At 43.9% G+C, this 19948-nt stretch overlaps 1 protein-coding gene across 7 annotated transcripts in view; it reads left to right on the forward strand.

Moving 5' to 3' along the window:
* The window catches only part of Tmem19 (transmembrane protein 19), a 72794-nt gene that overhangs the window by 15788 nt on the left and 37058 nt on the right, over nt 1-19948 (forward strand). For 3 of the 7 annotated variants that reach the window (XR_015736776.1, XR_014999767.2, XM_087902115.1), the window contains exons 1-5: nt 5612-5905; nt 6018-6174; nt 9988-10101; nt 17563-17700; nt 18061-18315. Coding sequence is in view for 5 of the 7 variants with exons in the window: in XM_087902115.1 (XP_087758241.1) it covers nt 6045-6174; nt 9988-10101; nt 17563-17700; nt 18061-18315 (637 nt within the window). In the remaining 2 variants the exon portion in view is untranslated. Of the gene's footprint in view, nt 1-5527; nt 5570-5604; nt 5906-6017; nt 6175-9987; nt 10102-17562; nt 17701-18060; nt 18316-19948 lie in introns of those variants that run through there. The other 4 variants (XM_048418805.3, XM_048418804.3, XM_085683283.2 and 1 more) reach the window with 4 other exon arrangements.

Raw genomic sequence — 19948 nt, forward strand, 5'->3', positions numbered from 1 at the left:
CTTAAGGCAACAATGCATTTTCAGTATGTTCTATGATTGTGAAGCCCAAATGTCATGCTTCCCATGGAAAAAAGAATGTATGGTAGTGACAAAAGTAACCGTTGGGAAGATTTGAACAACCATTCGATTTCTTAATTTCACAGAGCATTTAATAATTGCTACTGACATGTGGATTCCAAATTTCTCACCTTTAAATTTAATTGAAGGTATGTGGGCAGGCTTAAGGAGGAAGCTTAACTAGATAGAGATTCTGTTGCTTGGGAGGCTGCAGGGGTTCCTCAGTAGTCGAGAGCCCTTTCTGCTCTTGCAGAAGACCTGAGCTCAGCTCCCAGCACCCATATAGAAGCTCACAATTGGGTGCCTATTAATCCAGTTCCAAAAGACCCAATATCCTTTTCTGACCTCTGAGAGTTCCTGCATATACATCACACATTTACATAAATTCAAACTCACATGCACAAAAAAAAAACATTTAAAGAAATTCTGTTGCTTGAAAATAGCTTTTAAAGATAGGCAAAGATTTTGTTGACATTTTTATTTTATTTTTTGAACTTTTTATTACATTTTTATTCTTTTAGAAAAGAAAACAAATTATCTTTTTTCATTATACATATCAATCCAAGTTCTCCCTTCCTTCCCTCCTCCCATTTTTTCCACATACCCTCCCACTCCACCTCCAGCCCCAATCCTCAGAGAGGGTAAGGCACATTGTTTTGGGAAGGTCCAAAGCCCTCCCTACTATATCTGGGCTGGGTAAAATATCATCCACAGAGAATAGGTTCCCAAAAAGCCAGTACAGGCAGTGTGGATAAATGCTGGTGCCACTGTCTTTTGTAGGGGGCCACTTGTTGGCTCCCGGCTACTCAGCCCCGAAATAATCACACAGAAACTATATTATTTAAATCACTGCTTGGCCCATTGGCTCTAGCTTATTATTGGCTAGGTCTTACATATTAATTTAACCCGTCTCCATTAATCTGTATATCACCACGTGGCTGTGGCATACAGGGTAAAGTTCCAGCATCTGTCTCCGGCGGGGCTACATGACTTCTCCCTGACTCCACCTCCTTTCTCCCAGCATTCAGTTTAGTTTTCCCCACCTATCTAAGTTCTGCCCCATCAACAGGCCAAGGCAGTTTTCTTTATTCGTTAATGATAATCACAGCATAGAGAGGGGACTCTCACATCAACTGCCAGTGGCCCCTCAGTCTGCCCAAGCCATGCAACTGTCAACCACATTCAGAGGGACTAGCTTGGTTCTATGCTTATGCCTTCCCAGTCTGGCTGGAATTGGTGAGCTCAGGTTAGCTCTGATAGACTGTTTCAGTGGGTGTCCCCATCATGATCTTGACCTCTTTGCTCATATACTCAATCCTCCCACTCGACAACTGGACTTTGGGAGCTCAGTCCAGTGCTCCAATGCGGGTCTCTGTCTCTGTTTCTTGTTGACATTTTTAGATTGGTAAAGTCTGTAAAAACTTTTAATTAGGGTTAGAGAGATGGCTCAGAGGTTAGAGAAATGATGGCTGGACTTGGTGGCACAAACCTTTAATTCCAACACTTGAGAGACAGAGACAGGTAATATGAATTCAAGGCAAGCTTTGACTACATAGTTCCAGGCCAGCCAAAACCATGTAGTAGACCCTATCTTTAAAAATAAAACGGGACACTGGATGCCTTTACAGAGAACCAGTGTTGAGGTCCCAGCATCCATGTGGTACAGCTCTCAACTCTGTAACTACAGGTACAGGGAATCCAATACTCTCTTCTTACCTCTGAGGGTGCATATACACTCACACATACACAGAGACAAAAATACGTACACATGAATAAAACTAAATCTTAAAATTTTCCCGAGATTTTTTGTTTTCTGTTGTTTTGTGTTTTTTTTTTTTTTGAGGCAGGTGTTTTATTTTTTTTTTGTTGTTGTTGTTTTGTTTTTTGAGACAGGGTTTCTCTCTGTAGCCTTGGAGCCTGTCCTGAACCTTGCTCTGCAGACCAGACTGGTATTGAACTCACAGAGATCCTACCTGCCTCTGCCTCCCAAGTGCTGGAATTAGAGGAGTGTGCCACCATCGCCCATAAATCTTAAAATTTTAAAACACTTAGAATTAATACATAAGAAGAGGGCTGGAGTGATGGCTTAGCAGTTAAAAATACTTGCTGCTCTTGTAAAAGACCCAAGTGCAGTTCCCAGAAGCCACATACTGTATCACAATAGTGCATAAATCCAGTTACAGGGAATCCAGCTGACCTCCACATGCACCACACATGCACATGGTGCACATACATACATGCAGGCAAAATACTCCTATACCGAAAATAAAAAATCAATTCTAAACATATTAAGAATACTCTCAGTATGTTTTGAGAAATAGCCTCAACATACAATCCAAACAGAAGTAGTCTCAAACTGAACTCCACAATTTCCTTCCTTAGCCTTCATGTTGCTGCAATTCCAGCCCCACGATACCCGCTAAGGATCTTTTCCCCCCTACATTAGTGTTATTTGAATAAAAATTCCCCCCATAGGCTCATATATTTGCATACTTAATGCCCAGTTGATAAACGATTTGGAAAGTCTAGGAGGTAGGTAGTTTTGCTGAAAGAGGTGTGTCGCTGGGGGTGCACTTTGAAGTTTCAAAAGCCAGCCTAGCTCAGTATTTCTGCTTGTCTGCCTGCCAGCCTGCCAGCCAAGATCAAGGTGCAGCTCTCAGCACCTCTCCAGCACCATGGCTCCCACTTGCGCCATCATGCTCCCCACCATGGTGATAATAGACTAGCCCTCTGAAACCGCAAGCATGCCTCCAGTTAAATGCTTTAAAAGTAGATAATAGGTAGGTAGGTAGGTAGGTAGGTAGGTAGATAGATAGATAAATGATAGTTAGAGATGGATGGATAGATAGATAGATGGATGGATGGATGGATGGATGGATGGATAGATAGATAGATAGATAGATAGATAGATAGATAGATAGATAGATAGATAGATAGAAAGAAAGAAAGAAAACAAATAAGAGATGAGAGTTGCTGTGGTAATGGTGTCTCTCCACAGCAACAGAACCGTGACTAAGACAATTTCCCCAAATTCAGTCTTAAGAAAGAATAGTTTGTTCTATTACCTATCAGGAAAAGGCGGGATCTGAGAGAAGAGAAGTTTGCTTGGTTTAACACAAACCACAAAAAGACAAAATGCAGCTAATCTTCCAAAAGTGGGGGAGGGGAGTATTCATTTGAAGAGTTTTTTTCGTGTGCCAGCTCTTCCCGGATTCTTTTACTGAATTTGAGTTAGGGCCTACACAGAGGCCTGTAACTGCCGGACCTAGCCATGACAGGCACGACAGAGACCACCCAGGCTCCACCCAGGAATGGACCTTCCAAGGGGAAAGTCCCTAACGTTCCAACCATTGTAGATGGAATCACCTGATGTCCCTTAGTCCAGCACACTCACCAGAACACCCCTAGACAAATGTCAGCCTCTCAGGGGTCCTGAACCTTGGAAATCCCTCACCCCAGTCTCTGCTATGATAAAAGCACCCAAACAGAACTCGAGTCTCTCCGATCACACCAGCATATTAGACACAAAAAGAGTCTGAGTTCAAACTTGAATAAAGGTTCTTTGCTTTTACATACAGGACTCAGTCTCCTTGGTGGTTTTTGGGGACTCCTCAATCTGGGCATAACAGTAACACCATGTACACGATGCTTTAACGTGGTTTATGCTTGAACACAAAGGGGAGATAAGGCCTTCGGATGAAGAAATCTTGTATGCACAGAAAGACAGGTTCACACAGGCCCACAGTCAGCTGCTGCACAGTGCCAAGATTTCTGCATACTTATCTCTTTGCTGTCAGTCCAACCGTCTACTCATGAGTTCTGCACTTATTTGTGAAGTCCCTGAACATTGATAGGTGTCAGCAACTCCAGAGTCTGAGTCATGGATGGAAGTATTATTTTAAAAAGCTGGTCCGGCAGGAAACTTGCTTGAGGGAACTGAGATCCTCCCTACTTTGCCTCAGTTGTATGGGAAACACCCTTCACTGGATGTTGGGGTGGGGTGGGGGACAAATACTCATTTGAAAGCACATTTCACTGGCGCTATGATTTCAGGTGCAATTTTAGCTAGACCTATACTGAGAAATAACATCCCTGGCATCCATACTGACTTTAGCCTGGGGATACAGCCCTTTATATTGGAACTGCAGAGCAGTTACCTAGCAAGCACGAAGCCCTGAGCTGACACTCCAGTGCACAAAAAGCAAGCAAAAGAACTGGCTTGACACAGGCTTTAATGTCGACAATGACAGTGAGCTTCACTGTTTGCTTTTAGAACAACGGGTGACCAAACAAGGTCATCCTGTAGACTGATGAAGGAAAAATAAAAACAAGGCCAGTTTATAATTTTTCTAAGCAATGCAAAAAAATTTTAATTAAAAAAATGTCCCTGTTGTTAGCAGCTTATAACTCAGTAGTCTAGCAATAGAAATAGTGGTCAGGTAGCGTGATGGAGAAATACATATATTTTTACCTTTGCAGAATAGTTAACAGCGGGAGTATGTAATGACTTTTGGTAGAAGCCACTATTCGTGTCCTACCAAACGAAAAACAGTATGCTGTATATTTTGAAATTTAAAATCGCATGAATTTTTAAAAAATGCCCTCCAGCAGTGGAAATGTGAGCTTTCAAAGAATGACTGTGTAATGTCACAGTCGTGTACCACACCTAAACAGTCCTGTCTCCTTTCTTCCACTGTCAATAATGAACGGGAAACACCTCAGAACTATGTGATTACTATCTAGCTACTATTCACTCAGACAAAATCACTCATAATCCTTTGCAGCCTCCCATCTTCTGGGATTATAAGCACGGGCCACCACATCTAATGAGATCTTTGTTTTGAAACTGGGGCTGGGGAGGTGACACTATGGGTAAAGCACTTGCGCAAGCCTGAGAACCCGAGTTCGAATTCCCAGAACCACAAGCGGCTGAAACAATTAGTACCTCTCTATAAAAGGTGCAACCGGCCGCGAGACTCAGGTTGCCCGTGAATAGGATGGTCCGCCGTGTAAATGAATTGGCAGGATATGCATCCTTGATGCAGCGTATGGGGACAGACACATCCATAATGTGTAAGAACAATTATTATGCGAAAGCTCCCCAGCAGGAACCATGCTTATATTTTCATATCACGGTACGAGCTGACTGGCCCAAGCCAAGGTCCAACTATTGTGTTAAACTGCTCTAAGTAATTCTGCTCCTACACGATAGATTCCTTGGTCCTTCACATGACAACGTATCACCTGGTACAAGCTCTTCATAAATTCACTCGCATTCCGTTATTCCATCAGTGGGGTTTTTGTACCCCACGCCACACTCGCTGATGACATTTTTTCGGTCTAGGACGTCCACAAATCCTAAGATCTAGCTGTCCTGTCTATCACCGAGGAACATTACAAACGCGGCCCTAAAGTTCCCAAGACACTTGAGGGACTCTAGCCCAACTTCCGCCTTAAAGGGTCACGTGAACGGAGCTGGGTTGCTGCGCCTGCGCGCACGGAGCATTTCACGGTGAGGCTGGAGCCGCAGGGTCTTGGCCCGGGCCGGCTGGAACAGGACCCCAAGGCAGCAAGCACAGCACCGACTCAGGCGCTCGCCCCAGCCGCTGCGGGTGCAGACTCGGTTGCCTAGGCGGCGGACCGTGGAGGCGGAGCCGCCGCGGGCGGGGGGCGGAGCTCGGCGGGGCGAGCTGCCCATTGGTCGCCGGGCTTCCGGGTGCGAGCCCCCGGCCACCCCGCTGGTCCCCACCAAAGTACCCGAGCGCCTTTTCCCAGGGAGGCGTTAACCTAGCCGGGGCGAGCCGCAGTGTCTAGAAGTTTTGGATTGACGATTATACTCTGTCATTCGGTTGGTGGAAGATGTTGGCATTTCCTTTTGCCTCTAAAGGAGTATCGTTGCAAGAAAGTTAAATGACTTTGTTCATCTGAAATGCTATCTTTTTTTTTTCCCCTGCCCCCAGGTACCCGTATTTTCCACTTTATTTTCCATGACAGATCTTGACGACAGTACATGCAAAAAATATATAAAGATGATTACTAATATCGTAATATTGAGCCTGATCATTTGCATCTCCCTAGCATTCTGGATTATTTCAATGACCGCTAGCACCTATTATGGTAAGTAGACGCGTACTAAAGTTTTTCTAGAAGTTTAGGGGTAGAATTTAAAGGTACCACTTCAAAATCCAAGCAATACATCCGGTAAATGGTTAAGATTGATTTCGTGTACCACCACAACCTGAATTCACTTTGCTACCCTGACAAGATAATGTCTTGAGTATTTTACAGCCTTTCACGATCTCCGTTGTGATAATATTATTGCACCTATCTCAAAATGCATGTATCTGGTTTTTATTTTGTTTACCTTAGTGGAAAAAGACGTAAAATGTAGTTTTGTGAAAAACTTTTGGTGATGCTTTTTATCTTCGTTAGATTAGTAAATATGGCTAATTGGTAAGATAGCAGTTTCATAATCCTGTGTAAATATGTAAAGATTAAAGACAGCATGATAGTTACAATTGGAGATTTGAGGAATTTGTCAATTCCAAAGAATTAGACCTCTAGTGCTGGAACTGGGGCCGTCTCGGTGCTTGTCCAAGTTTGAGCCTCAGTATACCTTACGGCCACTGGGCAGAAACGAGGGACCTTGTTTTTGTTTGGATTATTACTATGTCTTTGGTTTTATGAAGCTGAATCTTGCTTTGTAGCCCCTATTGGTGTTGAAGCCAATCATCCTCTTGTCTCAGTCTCCTGAGTGCTAGAATTACAGGTGTAAACCGCTGTGTTTGACTTTACAAACGGTACTTTAGCTCTGATCTTTCAAAAGTTTTCTTCCTTAGCATATAATTAATTGTACAACATAATGTATTTTATTTTGGCATTCATATATATATATAGATCACATACCTTGGTCCTATGATGTTTTCTTTTTAATCTCATAGCTTTTTAAAACATGATTTATTTATTTTTATTTTATGTGCATTGGTGTTTTGACTGCATATGTGTCTGTGTGAGGGTATTAGATCCCCTGTAACTGGAGTTACAGACAGTTGTGAGCTGCCGTGTGGGTGCTGGGAATTGAACCTGGGTCCTCTGGATGAGCAGTCAGTGAGTGGCCTTAATCCCTGAGCTGTCTCTCCAGCCCCTCTATTTTTGGGTTTTTGTTGTTGTTGTTGTTGTTGTTATTTTGTTTTGTTTTGGAGACATGGCCCCAGCTTATGGGACTTGAGCTGACCTCAAACTCAACTTCTACCCCAGCTCTGTGTTCTGGAATTATACGGGCCAGCCCATCCAGTGAGACCGTTCCAATTTCAAAACAGGAATGGAGGGAATGACTGGGTAAAGCACTTGCTGTGTAAGCCTGGGGACCTGAGTTCAAATCCCCAGAACCTCCATGAGGCTGGGCATAGTAGTACCCATCTGTAATTCCAGTGTTCCCAGGAGGTGGGAGCCAGAGGAAAAGTCCCAGGAGCTCTTGGGCCAACTCTCTTATACACACACACACACACACACACACACTTTATTTAGATCAGGCAAGTCTGAACCTTAAAGAGATCCCCCTGCCTCGGCCTCCCAGATGCTGGGTTTAAAAGCATGCACTATAATACCTGGCATACACAGACAAAACTTGTTTTTGAGTTTTGAAGATGGCTTCAAACATGCCTGTACAGACTTACTTTTAAAAAGGGCTTAGTTATTTTAAGGCTTATTTATTTATTTATACGAGTGTTTGCCTGTGTGTTATGTACGGCACCATATGCTTGCCTAATGCCCAAGGGGGTCAGAAAAGAGCATCGGATCCCCTTTAACTAGAGTTACAAATGGACTGGGAGCCAAACCTGGGTCCTCCGTAAGAACAAGAGCTCTTAACCATTGAGCCAGTTCTCCAGCCCATAAACTCTCTATTTATTCCTACAGAACCAGGATACTGGTCAGTTCACAGCTAAGGAACCAGTGGAAAAGAGGGTGAAGATGTGAGCTCGTAGAAGTGGTTGTGTCACTGGGCGGCGGTGGCGCACGCCTTTAATCCCAGCACTCAGGAGGCAGAGGCAGGTGGGATCTCTGTGAGTTCGAGGCCAGCCTGTTCTACAAGAGCAGGACAGGCCCCAAAGCAACAGAGAAACCCTGTCTCAAAAAAGAAAAGAAAAGAAAAGAAAAAAGTGGTTGTGTCTTAAGTAATTACCAGTTCAGGACATGGTCCTCTTGGAAAGAGAGACTGTTCATTCATAAAGATGCACAGTGGAGGAGTCCTGGAGAGGAAGGGAACAAGAACATTCTACATTCTTATATAAATAAGTAGAAGAAGCTAGGGGCTGGAGAGATGGCGCAGCAGTTGAGAGCACTGACTGCTCTTCCAGAAGACCAGGGTTCAATTCCCAGCACCCACATGGCAGCTCACAACTCTCTGTAATTTCAGTTCCAGGGGACTTGATACCCATCTCAAAACACCAATGCACATAAAATATTTAAAAAAAGAAAGTAAAACAAGCTAGGATTCTAAACTGGACTCTTCACTAGGGCCAAACCCCTAATGCAAATGGATGAAGCTATATTTTCACTTCCTGTGATAAGATTTTTCCCATGTTTTGTTGATCAGTTGGCCTCTTGGTTTTTTACATTCCTATTTCCTGGTTTTGGTGTTTCTTATTTGGCTTTTGAGATGGGGCTTCATTCAACATAGCCCTGGCTGGCCTTGAACTCATTATGAAGACCTGGCCTTGAATTTGTGAGCCTCCTACGACTGCCTCCTGAGTTCTGGGTTTACAGACCCCGGCCAGTACACTTAGCCATTTCCTCGTATTTTGCTAGAAATGTGACTGTAAGCAACAGTTCCATGTTTTTCCTTAGGATAAAGAAGTCTCTCAGCCATAGTGCCTATCCGAAGGTGATCAGGCATGGTGGGAACTCCATGGCCTGTGTGACCACCGATTCTTGACCTTCAGTTAATTCTGCCATGTAGCCAGAGTATGTAGCTTGCACAAGATGAAGAATCAGAACTTTTATATCAAATCTTCTAACTTTTACTATTAACTCAAAAGATTTAAAGATACAGTGTTAGCCAAACAAAACAGCTTTGGGTTTTACAATCGTTGGGTAAATCGACTTCTAACTGTTTAATCAGATTTGTTGACTGACATAATACTATTTTATGAGATAGTCTCTTTTAAAGAGAGAAATTTAATATATGACTCCTTTTAAAAAAAATTAAGGACCCAGTGATTAATTTCATATCTTCAGATGCTCATGTGTGCTATATTATTTATAAGAAGTTGTAAATGATTTTCCACACTAGAACATAGCATAGTGGACCCCACCCCCAGGAAGATTGTTCCTCTGACGATATTCAAGTCTGAACGTAAATATTTTTCTTGGGCGACTTCGTCTCTTTTTCTACTTAGAATAATAGTATTTTAATCCAGAACTCACTTTATTAGAGCTTAACGTTAATAGTAACCCATGCACGATTCAAGCCACCCGTTGTCCCCACTCCGAAAAGAGGGAGCAAACACAGGATCCCTTCACTAGCCAAGAATCTGCTAGCACTTTGGTACCAGCTAGCAAAGGGAAAATCAGTTGTCTCCAATGGAGTTTCACTGGTTATATCCACCACACCCCAGGGCAGGCCCAGTGCCCAGGAGTAGCTGGCTAACAAAATGAATTCCATGGTAATTCTTGTGGACTTTTTGTTTCATGTTGACATTCTTCTGTCTCATTTGTCTTTTGTTTTGATTTTCGTTTGTGTGTTTTGTTTGTTTCTACAGAGTGACAGAATATAATGAGAGATGCAAAGATCAGAGTCTATTGTATAATTTTTTTAAAGATTTAATTAGTAAGTTTTTAGAAAACTAACCTGTGCAGATGTCCTGTTTTCTGTGTTTATAATTCTTCAGGTAACTTACAACTCATTTTTCTGTCTCTGTAACTTTCCAGGTAACTTGCGCCCTGTTTCCCCTTGGCGTTGGCTGTTCTCCGTTGTTGTTCCTGTTATGATTGCCTGTCATGGCTTTAAAAAGAAAAGTCTAGATCACAGTGGGGCTTTAGGAGGTATGTTTTAATTTTGGATGCTTAAAATAACTATATCACAAATATGTTCTTTTACTGAATCTCATGTTTTCTAAATTCTGATTATGACTGAATTGATATATTTATTTTTAAAAACTTTCCTAAAGTTGGGGTCTCACTATGTCGTTCTGGTTGTCTTGGAACTATGTAGACTATACTGGCCTTGAACTCATAGAGATCTGCCTGCCTGTACCTCCCTAGTACTGGGATTATAGTCGTGTTGCGCCACCAGGGCTGGCTGCGACTGGATTGACTGAATTTCAACATTGTGTGTCTTGGTGATTCAGCATTCCCGTCCTGTAGGACTGCAGAAACAGATACCTTTAGAGGAAGGAGTATGCACCTCCCACTTGGTAATCAATGTGAATAGGTGAGCAGGATTGCCCTCTGTTGGACCTTGACCTTGGCTCTTCTGCAATTGGTGTGGTCTCCTGCTGGTGGAATTGCTGGAACACTCCTTCTAGTGTAAAATGGGAGAGTAAGCAAAACAACTCTTGGAAATTGCTACCAGAGATCTCTAACAGCTCGGATCAAACCTATTGTTCTCGGTCGCTCTTTAGAACTGAATTGGGCACAGGCTTTTCTTTATTGATTGAGCACTCTATGCCACTGCTCCAGAACCAGGGAATGAAACTGGCCAAACACAAGGCCTCTGTTTTCTTAGGCCGTTCGTTTTACTTTACTTTTTTATTTACTTCATTTTGTTTTGAAACACAGTCTTCACCTAGTAGCCTGCAATGGTCTCAGACATGGAGTCTTTCTGCTTCAACCTCCCAGGAGTTTTTGCTGTTTGGGGCTGGGGGGCCATTAGATAATAAGTAAAAAAAAAATGTATGAAAACTTTTCAGATAATGTGGAAGTTTATGAGGGAAAAAATGAAAATATAATAAAGCATGTATGTTAGAAGATACAGGGCAATTTTCCCCCCCTAGATATGGTCCTATGGCTTTCTCTAAGAAGGCAATTTGGAGCTATGACCCAGAGAAGCCAGCAGTGAGAATGGCTGAAAAGCAATTCTGGGCCGGCAGACTTACAAGTACGTAAGCCCTAACCTGTGGCTCCATCTTGTTCAAGAGTAAGAAGATAGCTCCGTCAGGCAAGTAGTAGTGAGGACGGGAAAGCAGTGAGAGAGAAAGTAGAGAAATAGGTTAGGGCTAACCAGTGTCTACAGGCTGCTGTCCTCCGGGAGGGGTTTCATCTCAAAGCAGGGGGGATTGCTAGCCTCAGATCAGAACATGATCTGCGTTGGCAAGAGAACGTTTGTAACCAAGCCTTCCAGGCATCAAGGTGCGTGGTCTCCCCTTAAATACTTCCCGTAGGATGAAGATTATTCACACGAGCCTTTCTGGAGGTCACCTACCCAGCCTTCAGAATACTACTGATCACTAGCCCCTACGGCACTGTCAACACTCTGACCCATCTGTTGATACAGAGGTTAGTGTTTGTGAAGGTCTGCAAACTAGCTTAGACCCTCAGAGAGGTAAGGTAGTGTGGTTGGTAAAAGAACAAGCTCTAAAAGCAGGCAAGGAAAAAAAAAATAAAAATAAAATAAAAGCAGGCAAAGGCAACTTGAATAAAAACCATGCCTTCTCCCTGTCTTTTATGAGGGTTTCTAGTGTCTATCCTGGAGGATATATCACAATAGTGAAGGAAGATAAACATCAGGCAGATTCACAGGCCTCGTACCTTCCCAAGGCCATGGGAAGAGCCCTAGCATGTGCTATCATGGTGCTATAGTTTTATAAAAGTAAAAGGGTTTTTGTTTTCTGTTGTTGTTTTATCCACTACCACCCCCAGGGCTGACCTTGAACTTTGAACTTGTGGAGAAGTCTCAGCTTCTCCAGTACTGGGTTTACAGGCTTGAGCTACCACTCTCGGACTATTTCAAGGTTTATTTTTATTATTTTTAATTATGTGTAGGTGTGTATGTGTCTCCATGTGGGTATGTGCACCTGAGTGCGTGTCCTTGCTGAGGCCAAGGATGTAGAGGCATTGGATCCCCTGAATCTGGGGTTACAGATGGTTGGAAACGGCCTGATGTGGGTGCTCGGGACCTAGCGCTGGTCCTCTGGAGAGCAGGAAAGCAGCGCCTTACTTCTGAACCGTCTCTCCAGCCCCCTGAACATTGGTCCTCACGTAGTTGAAGCTGGTCTTAATAACTCCGCAGAGCTGAGGATAACAAGGTCCTCCAGCTTCCACATCACAGCCGCTGGGATACAAGTGTATGCCATCACCAGTTTATGTGATGCTGGGACGCAAACCCAGGGCTTTGTCCATTTATTTGTTTGTTTGTTTATCATCATGGTGGGAAGCGTAGCAGCGTGAAGGCAGACATGGTGCTGGAGAGGTAGCTGAGAGTTTTACATCTGGACTCACAGACAGCAGGAAGTGACAGTGACATATTGTCCAAGCTTGACTTGTCAGACCTCAACGCCCACCCCCAGTAACACCTTCTCCTACAAAGCCACACCTCCTAATAGTGCTATTCCGTATGGGCTTACGGGCGCCATTTTATTCATTTCCACACTTTCTCATGTACCCTCGCTTTGGTGTTTACTATTCTTGACTGACAGCAATGCCTCGAAATTCTTTTCTCTCCCAGCCTTTTGCCTGTTTATTTATTGGTGGAGAGGGTAACGAGTACACAGACGTGGAGTTCAGAGGACCCCCTTTAGGAGGCAGTTCTCTTCCCGCCAAGCTTGCCAGTTCCCGGGGTCATCAAGTGACTCCACCCACTGAACCACCTCACCAGCCCTCAAGTTCTAAAGTACTTAAAAGTCTTTTTGATTTGCTCTAGCAGAAGCCTGGAGGATGGGTCCAATATGTCTTCCTCAGGGATCCCTCTGAGAGTCCCCCATCTGGTCTAGCACCCCACTGCTGGGCATCAAGGGCTGCTCACTTCACTCTGCAACTCTGGGAGAGGAGGCACCCACTGGGGCTCAGGTGGAGTGAATACTCTCCCCTCCTTGCCATGAGGGATGAAGCTCTGAACTGTTGTTCCCCTAAGAATTCTGATGAATCGCTGATTGGCCGGCACCATTCAAAATGAGCTGCCAGAAATATCCGACATTGAACACATGGATGCGACTCCAGCCCGATTACTTCTTCGAGACAACACATTCTGAGAAAGATCTCGAAGTATCATTCTCCAGGAAAGAGAAAAGGAGGCAGGAGCCTCTAGAGGTTTAGAGGAGAGAAAGTAAAGAAAAAGAAACTGAAAACCAAAGGGGAAAATGACAGAGATGGAGAGAAAGATGCCAGGGCTGGCCAACCAGGGCACCAAGTGGCCAAATCCAGCACTAGAGACTAGGGGAAAAAAATCCCAGGTATTTGGGGAGCTTAACAAATGCTGGGAGGAGAATCCAGGAGGTCTATACCTGCCCTGCTGCTGTCTGTCCAGGAGCCAGCTCCCCTAACAAAGCTTTTATATGGTATCAAATTGTAATACCTCCATCCGTTCATCCGTCTACCCCGCCCCCCAGCCTAGCAGAGCTGGGCTATCTAATAAATCTTATGATGCAGATTTACGAGAAAATTCACGACCAGTTTACTTGATGAGGTGGCGGATGCTTGATTTATGGCTAATCAACCGAGAGAAATGCCTTCAGTGGCGTATCGGCTAGACCCTCCCCTTCCCTGCATTTTAATCATGTCATGACTGTGGGAAAGGACATAAAAAAAAAAAAAAACTGCTTAGACTCCGGACACTCAGCAACAGAGAGAACAAAGTCAAACAACTCTCTGAAACTGGTGAATTATGTCACCTCGGTACAGATCTGGGTGTAGTTTACAGTCAAATGTGAACGCCTTCCACCGGAGTTTGGAAGCTGCACCCAGATGAACAACCTTGACTTGCTGGCACAGTGAGCCTCCCAGGTGCCACAGGAAACCAGTCCCGTTTCAGTTTCCTTGGCCTGAGACTCCTTAGGTTGTCAGCAATATCCTGCTCTTCAGCGAATGCAGTGGCCTAGGGTATTACATGGAGAAAATAGTAACATTTCTACTCTACCGGAGGAGAGAACTTGGAGGGTCTAATGATGCTTGCTGTGGTTTGCTGTAACTAGGTTGAGATCACTGGATAAAGACTCCATCGGGATTAATCTGAATTATCACTACCACAGGACAAAACCCAGACTGTCTGGCGCTTGGGGCTGGATCCGATATCTGTGGGTTTGGGGGTATTGAGATCTCTCCTCGAATAAATAGATTTTCTTAACTTTGGGAAAACAGAAACATGGTGAAAGGTTTTTTGGTTCTAAACCGCCTCGGATCCCTTCCATTTGACAGCTCTCGCGGATGTCATTCTTGCTTTTCTTAATGAAAGCAAAAGGGAAGTGACATGTCTGTTGCCACATACCCAGTATTTAGTATCGTAACCTTCCGGTAAACAAGGCTTCAGTCTACCCTGAGGGGTTTGTGTAACAGCTGCCACAGCGCCCTGGAGAAGGAAAGCCCCTGACTACTGAATGCTCTTTGAGTAATGACTGGCACAAATTAAGTGTTTAGGAAGGAAGTGTGCATTGACTTTAAAATCTTGGCTCTTGCTGCGCAGTGGAGGCGCACACCTTTAATCCCAGCGCGGGCGGCAAAGGCAGGTGGATCTCTGTGAATTCGAGGCCAGCTCTGCTCTACAGAGTGAGTTCTAGGGAGGCCAGGTCTGGTCCACAGAGGATCCCTGTCCAAAACAAACAAACAATCTTGGCTCTTTTCCTAATCATTTCACCCTGTGAGATGTGTCTGTTTGGAGCTTTCCTTTCTTTAAGGATTAAATGTAACACTGCTGTGGGGTGTATAAGAGTGGGGAAGACTCTTCCAGTGTATGACTGTCGGTCACTTAAACTTGCCAGTACGGTTTTCCTGTCTGTAGATGGAAAGGAATAATGGCGTCCATAGCACTCAGCCATGAGGTGTTTAAATGCTTTGTACAGTGTCCGCCACATTGTTTCCCTTCCATTGTCGCTATTTGCGGTCCTATGGGGGTTTATTAAGGTATGTCATATCATGTTTTTAGTGCCCTTGTGATTAAGAAGTAAGGTACAGAAGACCCAGATATTTAGACTTCAGCGCGTGGAGATGACACAGAGCGTATACACTGAAAAAGAAGCCTCAGGATGGTGTTGGGGGAGGGAGAGAACCTTGTACGGGGGACTCACTCTGAGGAAGTACTGTCCAGTCACTGTTAGCATAGTTCTGTCTAGTTATGGGCAGCTTATCCAGCCTTTGGCGTGGCAAGTTTTAATTTAATTTCATCTGCCTAGAAATCCGACTCAGTGAGTGACCATTTCTCTCTTCTTGTTTCAGTAAATACCCAGTGAGGGGACCAGGTACGACAGGTACAGTTCTAGGCACTCGGGACATTGTGATATTGGTCATGGTAAAGGCAATGGATTCAAATGCTTTCTCAGAACGCCCATTTCTCATCATGGAAGATAGATAACTAAGACAGATGTCATCGTGTCAGAGCCCTGCTATCAGGAGATGCTGTGAGCAGAAGATGGGTGGAGGCAGAGTGAGGGGTCAGGAGAGGTCAGAGGCAGTCTAGCCATCCCTGCGAGTGTGGTCTTACCCCTTCCACCACTGTGGTCAGCTCTGGCTCGTCTTCCTGAAGTAGAAGCCTCACTTTAAAAAACAAAACAAAACAAGAAAACAAACTTCCTTTTTTCATTTTACATACCAATCTTTGTTCCCGCTCCCCTCCTCCCTTTTCCTCCCGTATCCTCCACCCTACCCCCCATCCATTCCTCAGAGAAGTAAGGGCTAGCAAGAAACTTGGCATGAGAGAAAGTTCCAGGAATCTATAAGGATGATCCCAGCTAAGACCCTAAGCAGTAGAGGAGAGGATGCCCAAACTGGCCTGGCCTGACAGGGTGCCCTATAGTCAGACTGATGAATATCTCAAATATCACCGTAGAACCTTCATCCAGCAACTGATGGAAACAGAGGCAGAGACCTGCTTCAGAGCACTGGACTGAGCTCCCAAAGTTAAGTTGAACAGTGGGAGGAGTGAGAATATGAGCAAAGAGGTCAAGACTATGATGGGTTCACCCACCGAAACAGTCTACCTGACCTAATGGGAGCTCACCAACTCCAGCTGGACCAGGAAGGAAACAGCATAGATCCAAACTAGTCCCTCTACATGTGGGTGACAGTTGCATGGCTGGGGCAGACTGCAGGGCCAATGGCAGTGGCACCAGGATTTATCCCTACTGCTTGTACTTTTGGGAACTCAATCTCTTTGGATGGATACCTTGCTCAGCCTAGATATAGTAGGGAGGACCTTGGACCTTCCCCAAAGCAATGAGGCCTCACTTTTTGAATCAGTGAGAGCTGAGAAAAGAAGCTGCATGTTATCATTTGTCGTAGAGATTAATTACTGCCTTGTTAATCATCTAAGATGTAGAACTACCGGGTGGACAGGAATATGAAACATATGTTCAGGCATGCCCTGTTCTTGTAGTTAGTTATGCGAGAAGTCACGTTATCTTTAGAAGCTATTTGGATAGACACAAACCCCGAGGAACAATTTTTGTCTACAAGTCAAAGGGTCCACTCCTTTTGCAGGGCTCAGCAAGTGTGACAGCCTCGCTAACAAAACCATAGTAATATCGGTGTCACCAGTGAGGAGAGGGTGGCCATCAGACACTTTCAGATGTGACACTGGAGAACACACATCACCCATATGGCATATGAACCAGCAGGAGTATGCAACCCCAGACAGGTCATCCTGAAACATCAAGGTCCTCAAGGTGCCGGACAACCTCTCCAAACATGTTTGCTTGTTTGTTTACATGAGATCCTGTGTTGCCCAGACTAGTTGCCAACTCCCAGACTCCAGACATCCTCCTACCTCAGTCTTCGAGACAGCTGGGAGTATGGGCACGGGTTTTGTATGCGCCATTGAAACCACCACCATCTGAAAACTGAAGGGCTGCCCGAAACCAGAGAAAACTATAAAATCCAAAATCATGGTCAGAAAAGTTCTCGTAAGGCTTGAAAAGTTCATCATCTTTTGACCTTTAATTTTAAAAGAAAATCCCAAGATATAAGGGAGGAAGTGTAAAAGATAAACTTATAAAATGATAATCATATCTCCTGACAGAGCCACAGGCAATTTGAAGAATCTCCAGATTTATCTTCTGTTCTGACTGCTGTGTAATGTTTATGACCTAATAATTAAATCCTTCTCATCTTCAAATTGAGTATAAAACGTTTGCTTTAAGATGATCTTATATAATTGTCTGAAGGGAGATCAAAATACAGCTGAAAATTGTCAGTTGAAGTGGCCTTCAGTTTGCTGCTTGCTAGTAACTGAATTGGAATCATGAAGATATGTTAGAAATATATGTCAGATTTTGATGTGAAAATAAATGAAAAGATCCATTTCTTTTCCAAACATCAGCTTCTGGATTTAGTCTAACACTGGCTTCTGTGTCTTTCTCCCAGGGCTCGTGGTTGGATTTATCTTAACCATTGCAAATTTCAGCTTCTTTACGTCTTTGCTGATGTTTTTCCTGTCATCTTCAAAACTCACTAAATGGAAAGGAGAAGTGAAGAAGCGTCTAGATTCGGAATATAAGGAAGGTAAGATTGTTACCTCTGACATCACTGAAAGCTGAGCGGCTGCTTCCCCCTAACCCCTTTGACCAGAACGTGTCAGGCTCTGAGGACAGATGAGTTTTGTTTGAGGATTGCTTCTGTATCCTAAGTCAATTCATTATTTCTTTTGCCACAGTAACAAGTAACTGCAGAATTTTAACACGAGTCTGCTGTTATTTGTTCTGGGTTTATTAATAACAGTATAGAATTTAGACAAAGACACCCTTGCCACCTTTGTTTTTTTATGCTACTATTTTATTTTTCTGAAACTCTAAAATATATGTTTCTATAACTGGATGTTTTTTTTCTTATCTGCTTTTTTTTTTTTTTTAAATCTGTCTCCAGGAGGCCAGAGGAATTGGATTCAGGTATTCTGTAATGGAGCCGTGCCCACAGAGCTGGCCCTGCTATACATGATAGAAAATGGCCCCGGGGAAATACCCATAGATTTTGCCAAGCAGCCTACTGCTTCCTGGATGTGCTTGTCTCTCCTGGCTGCACTGGCCTGCTCTGCTGGAGATACCTGGGCTTCTGAGGTTGGCCCCATTCTGAGCAAAAGCTCGCCTCGGCTGATCACAACCTGGGAGAAAGTTCCAGTTGGTGAGTTCATGTGTGTGTGTGCTGGCCTGTGTACACATTTGGGAGCCAAAGGCCAGGCTTGGATGTAATTCTTAGGAAGCTATCCACTCTGTTTTTGAGACAGTGTCTCTTGTTGGCCTCATCCTCTCCAAGTAGAGTGTGCTGGCTGGACAGCAAACCAAAGGGGCAGAGTTGCCTCACAGGTTCTGGGTTACAAGCACATGTTATCATACCCAGCTTTTTACTGGGGTTCTGGGAATCGAACCCAGGTCACCATCTTCCTGACAGGGCCATTTCCTCAGACCCGACTGGTGAGTCTTGATTTGAGTTTGCTTAATACAAAGAAAAGCAAAACCTCTTGAGTTAATGTTTTCCTTAAGAGCCTTTTAAAATTTCTTCTTAATTGTAAAGTTGTTCTAGGCTATTGAATTGGTGATAATATCTGTAGAAAATGTCAATGACACTTAGATACATAATAAAGGGACGTAAGAGATTGACCCACACAGCAATGGAAAAGAAAAGGAAGACAATAAAATATTGATGACCAATTTTATATATATACATACACACACACACACACACATATATATTTGTTGTTGTTTTGAGACAACATTTCTTTGTGTAGGTCTGGCTGCTGTCCTAGAACTCACTGTGTAGACCAGGCTGTCCTTGAACCACAGAGATCCACCTGTCTCTGCCTCCCAAGTGCTGGGATTAAAGGTGAGAAAATGTATGTGGAGAGGAGGCTGTTAGTAGGTTATTTGCAAATAGAATTATCTTCTTATTTTATTCCTATGATACTAAGGATGAAAATTTTGTATACGTTAGTGTCTCAGTTTCCCTTACCGTCGCAATGATAAAATATTGTGACAAAAGAAACATAAGAGACAAGGGTTGGTTTGTCTCACACTTCCAGATACAGTTCATCATTACAGGGCAGCCAGGTGGTGACGTCACAGCCACAGTCCAGCACCGAGACCCATACGTTAATGCATGTCTTTGGTGTTCAGCTGCCTTTTCCTTCTCTTGTACAATCCAGGATCCCTGCCCAGGAATGATTCAGGTCTTCCTGCCTCAGTTACTGTAACTGAGATAATTCCGACAGGTGTGCCCACAGGCCAGCCTGATCTAGACAGTCCTTCCTTGAGGACTTCCCAGGCGATTCTAAACTTAGTTGACACTTAAAACTGGTCTCCATGCTCGCCGAGAGCTTCACCACTGAGCTAGCTCCCCAGCCTAGAGGACTCTAACAAGTGCAGCATGGGTTCCCTGTGTCTAACCTGGTAAAACAGTTGATTTCACAGAAGTCAGGGATAGAATGGTGGTGAGAGAGAGAAGAAAGAGATGAAGATAGGTCGACGGGGGTGGGGGGGACACTCCGTGGACAAGAACGAGATTCTGGTATTGTGGTCTAGAATAAGTGACTAGAGACTGCTTAGGATAGTTCGCCCTTTTTAAAAGCAGAAAATGGGATTTTTAATAATTTCACCATAATGAATGGCGAGTATTTGAGGAGATAGCTGTGGGTCCCATGACCTAAATATTAAACAGTGTATATATGTATTCAGATAGCAGTGTCTCGTAAGTGTATGTAACTTTCAGGCTTTTGATTTTTGTTTCTTGGGGGCGGAGGTGGGTTCTGGGGATCGAACCT

The sequence above is a fragment of the Myodes glareolus genome, chromosome 26 (assembly GCF_982192425.1).
Source record: "Myodes glareolus chromosome 26, mMyoGla1.1, whole genome shotgun sequence".
NCBI lineage: Eukaryota > Metazoa > Chordata > Mammalia > Rodentia > Cricetidae > Myodes > Myodes glareolus.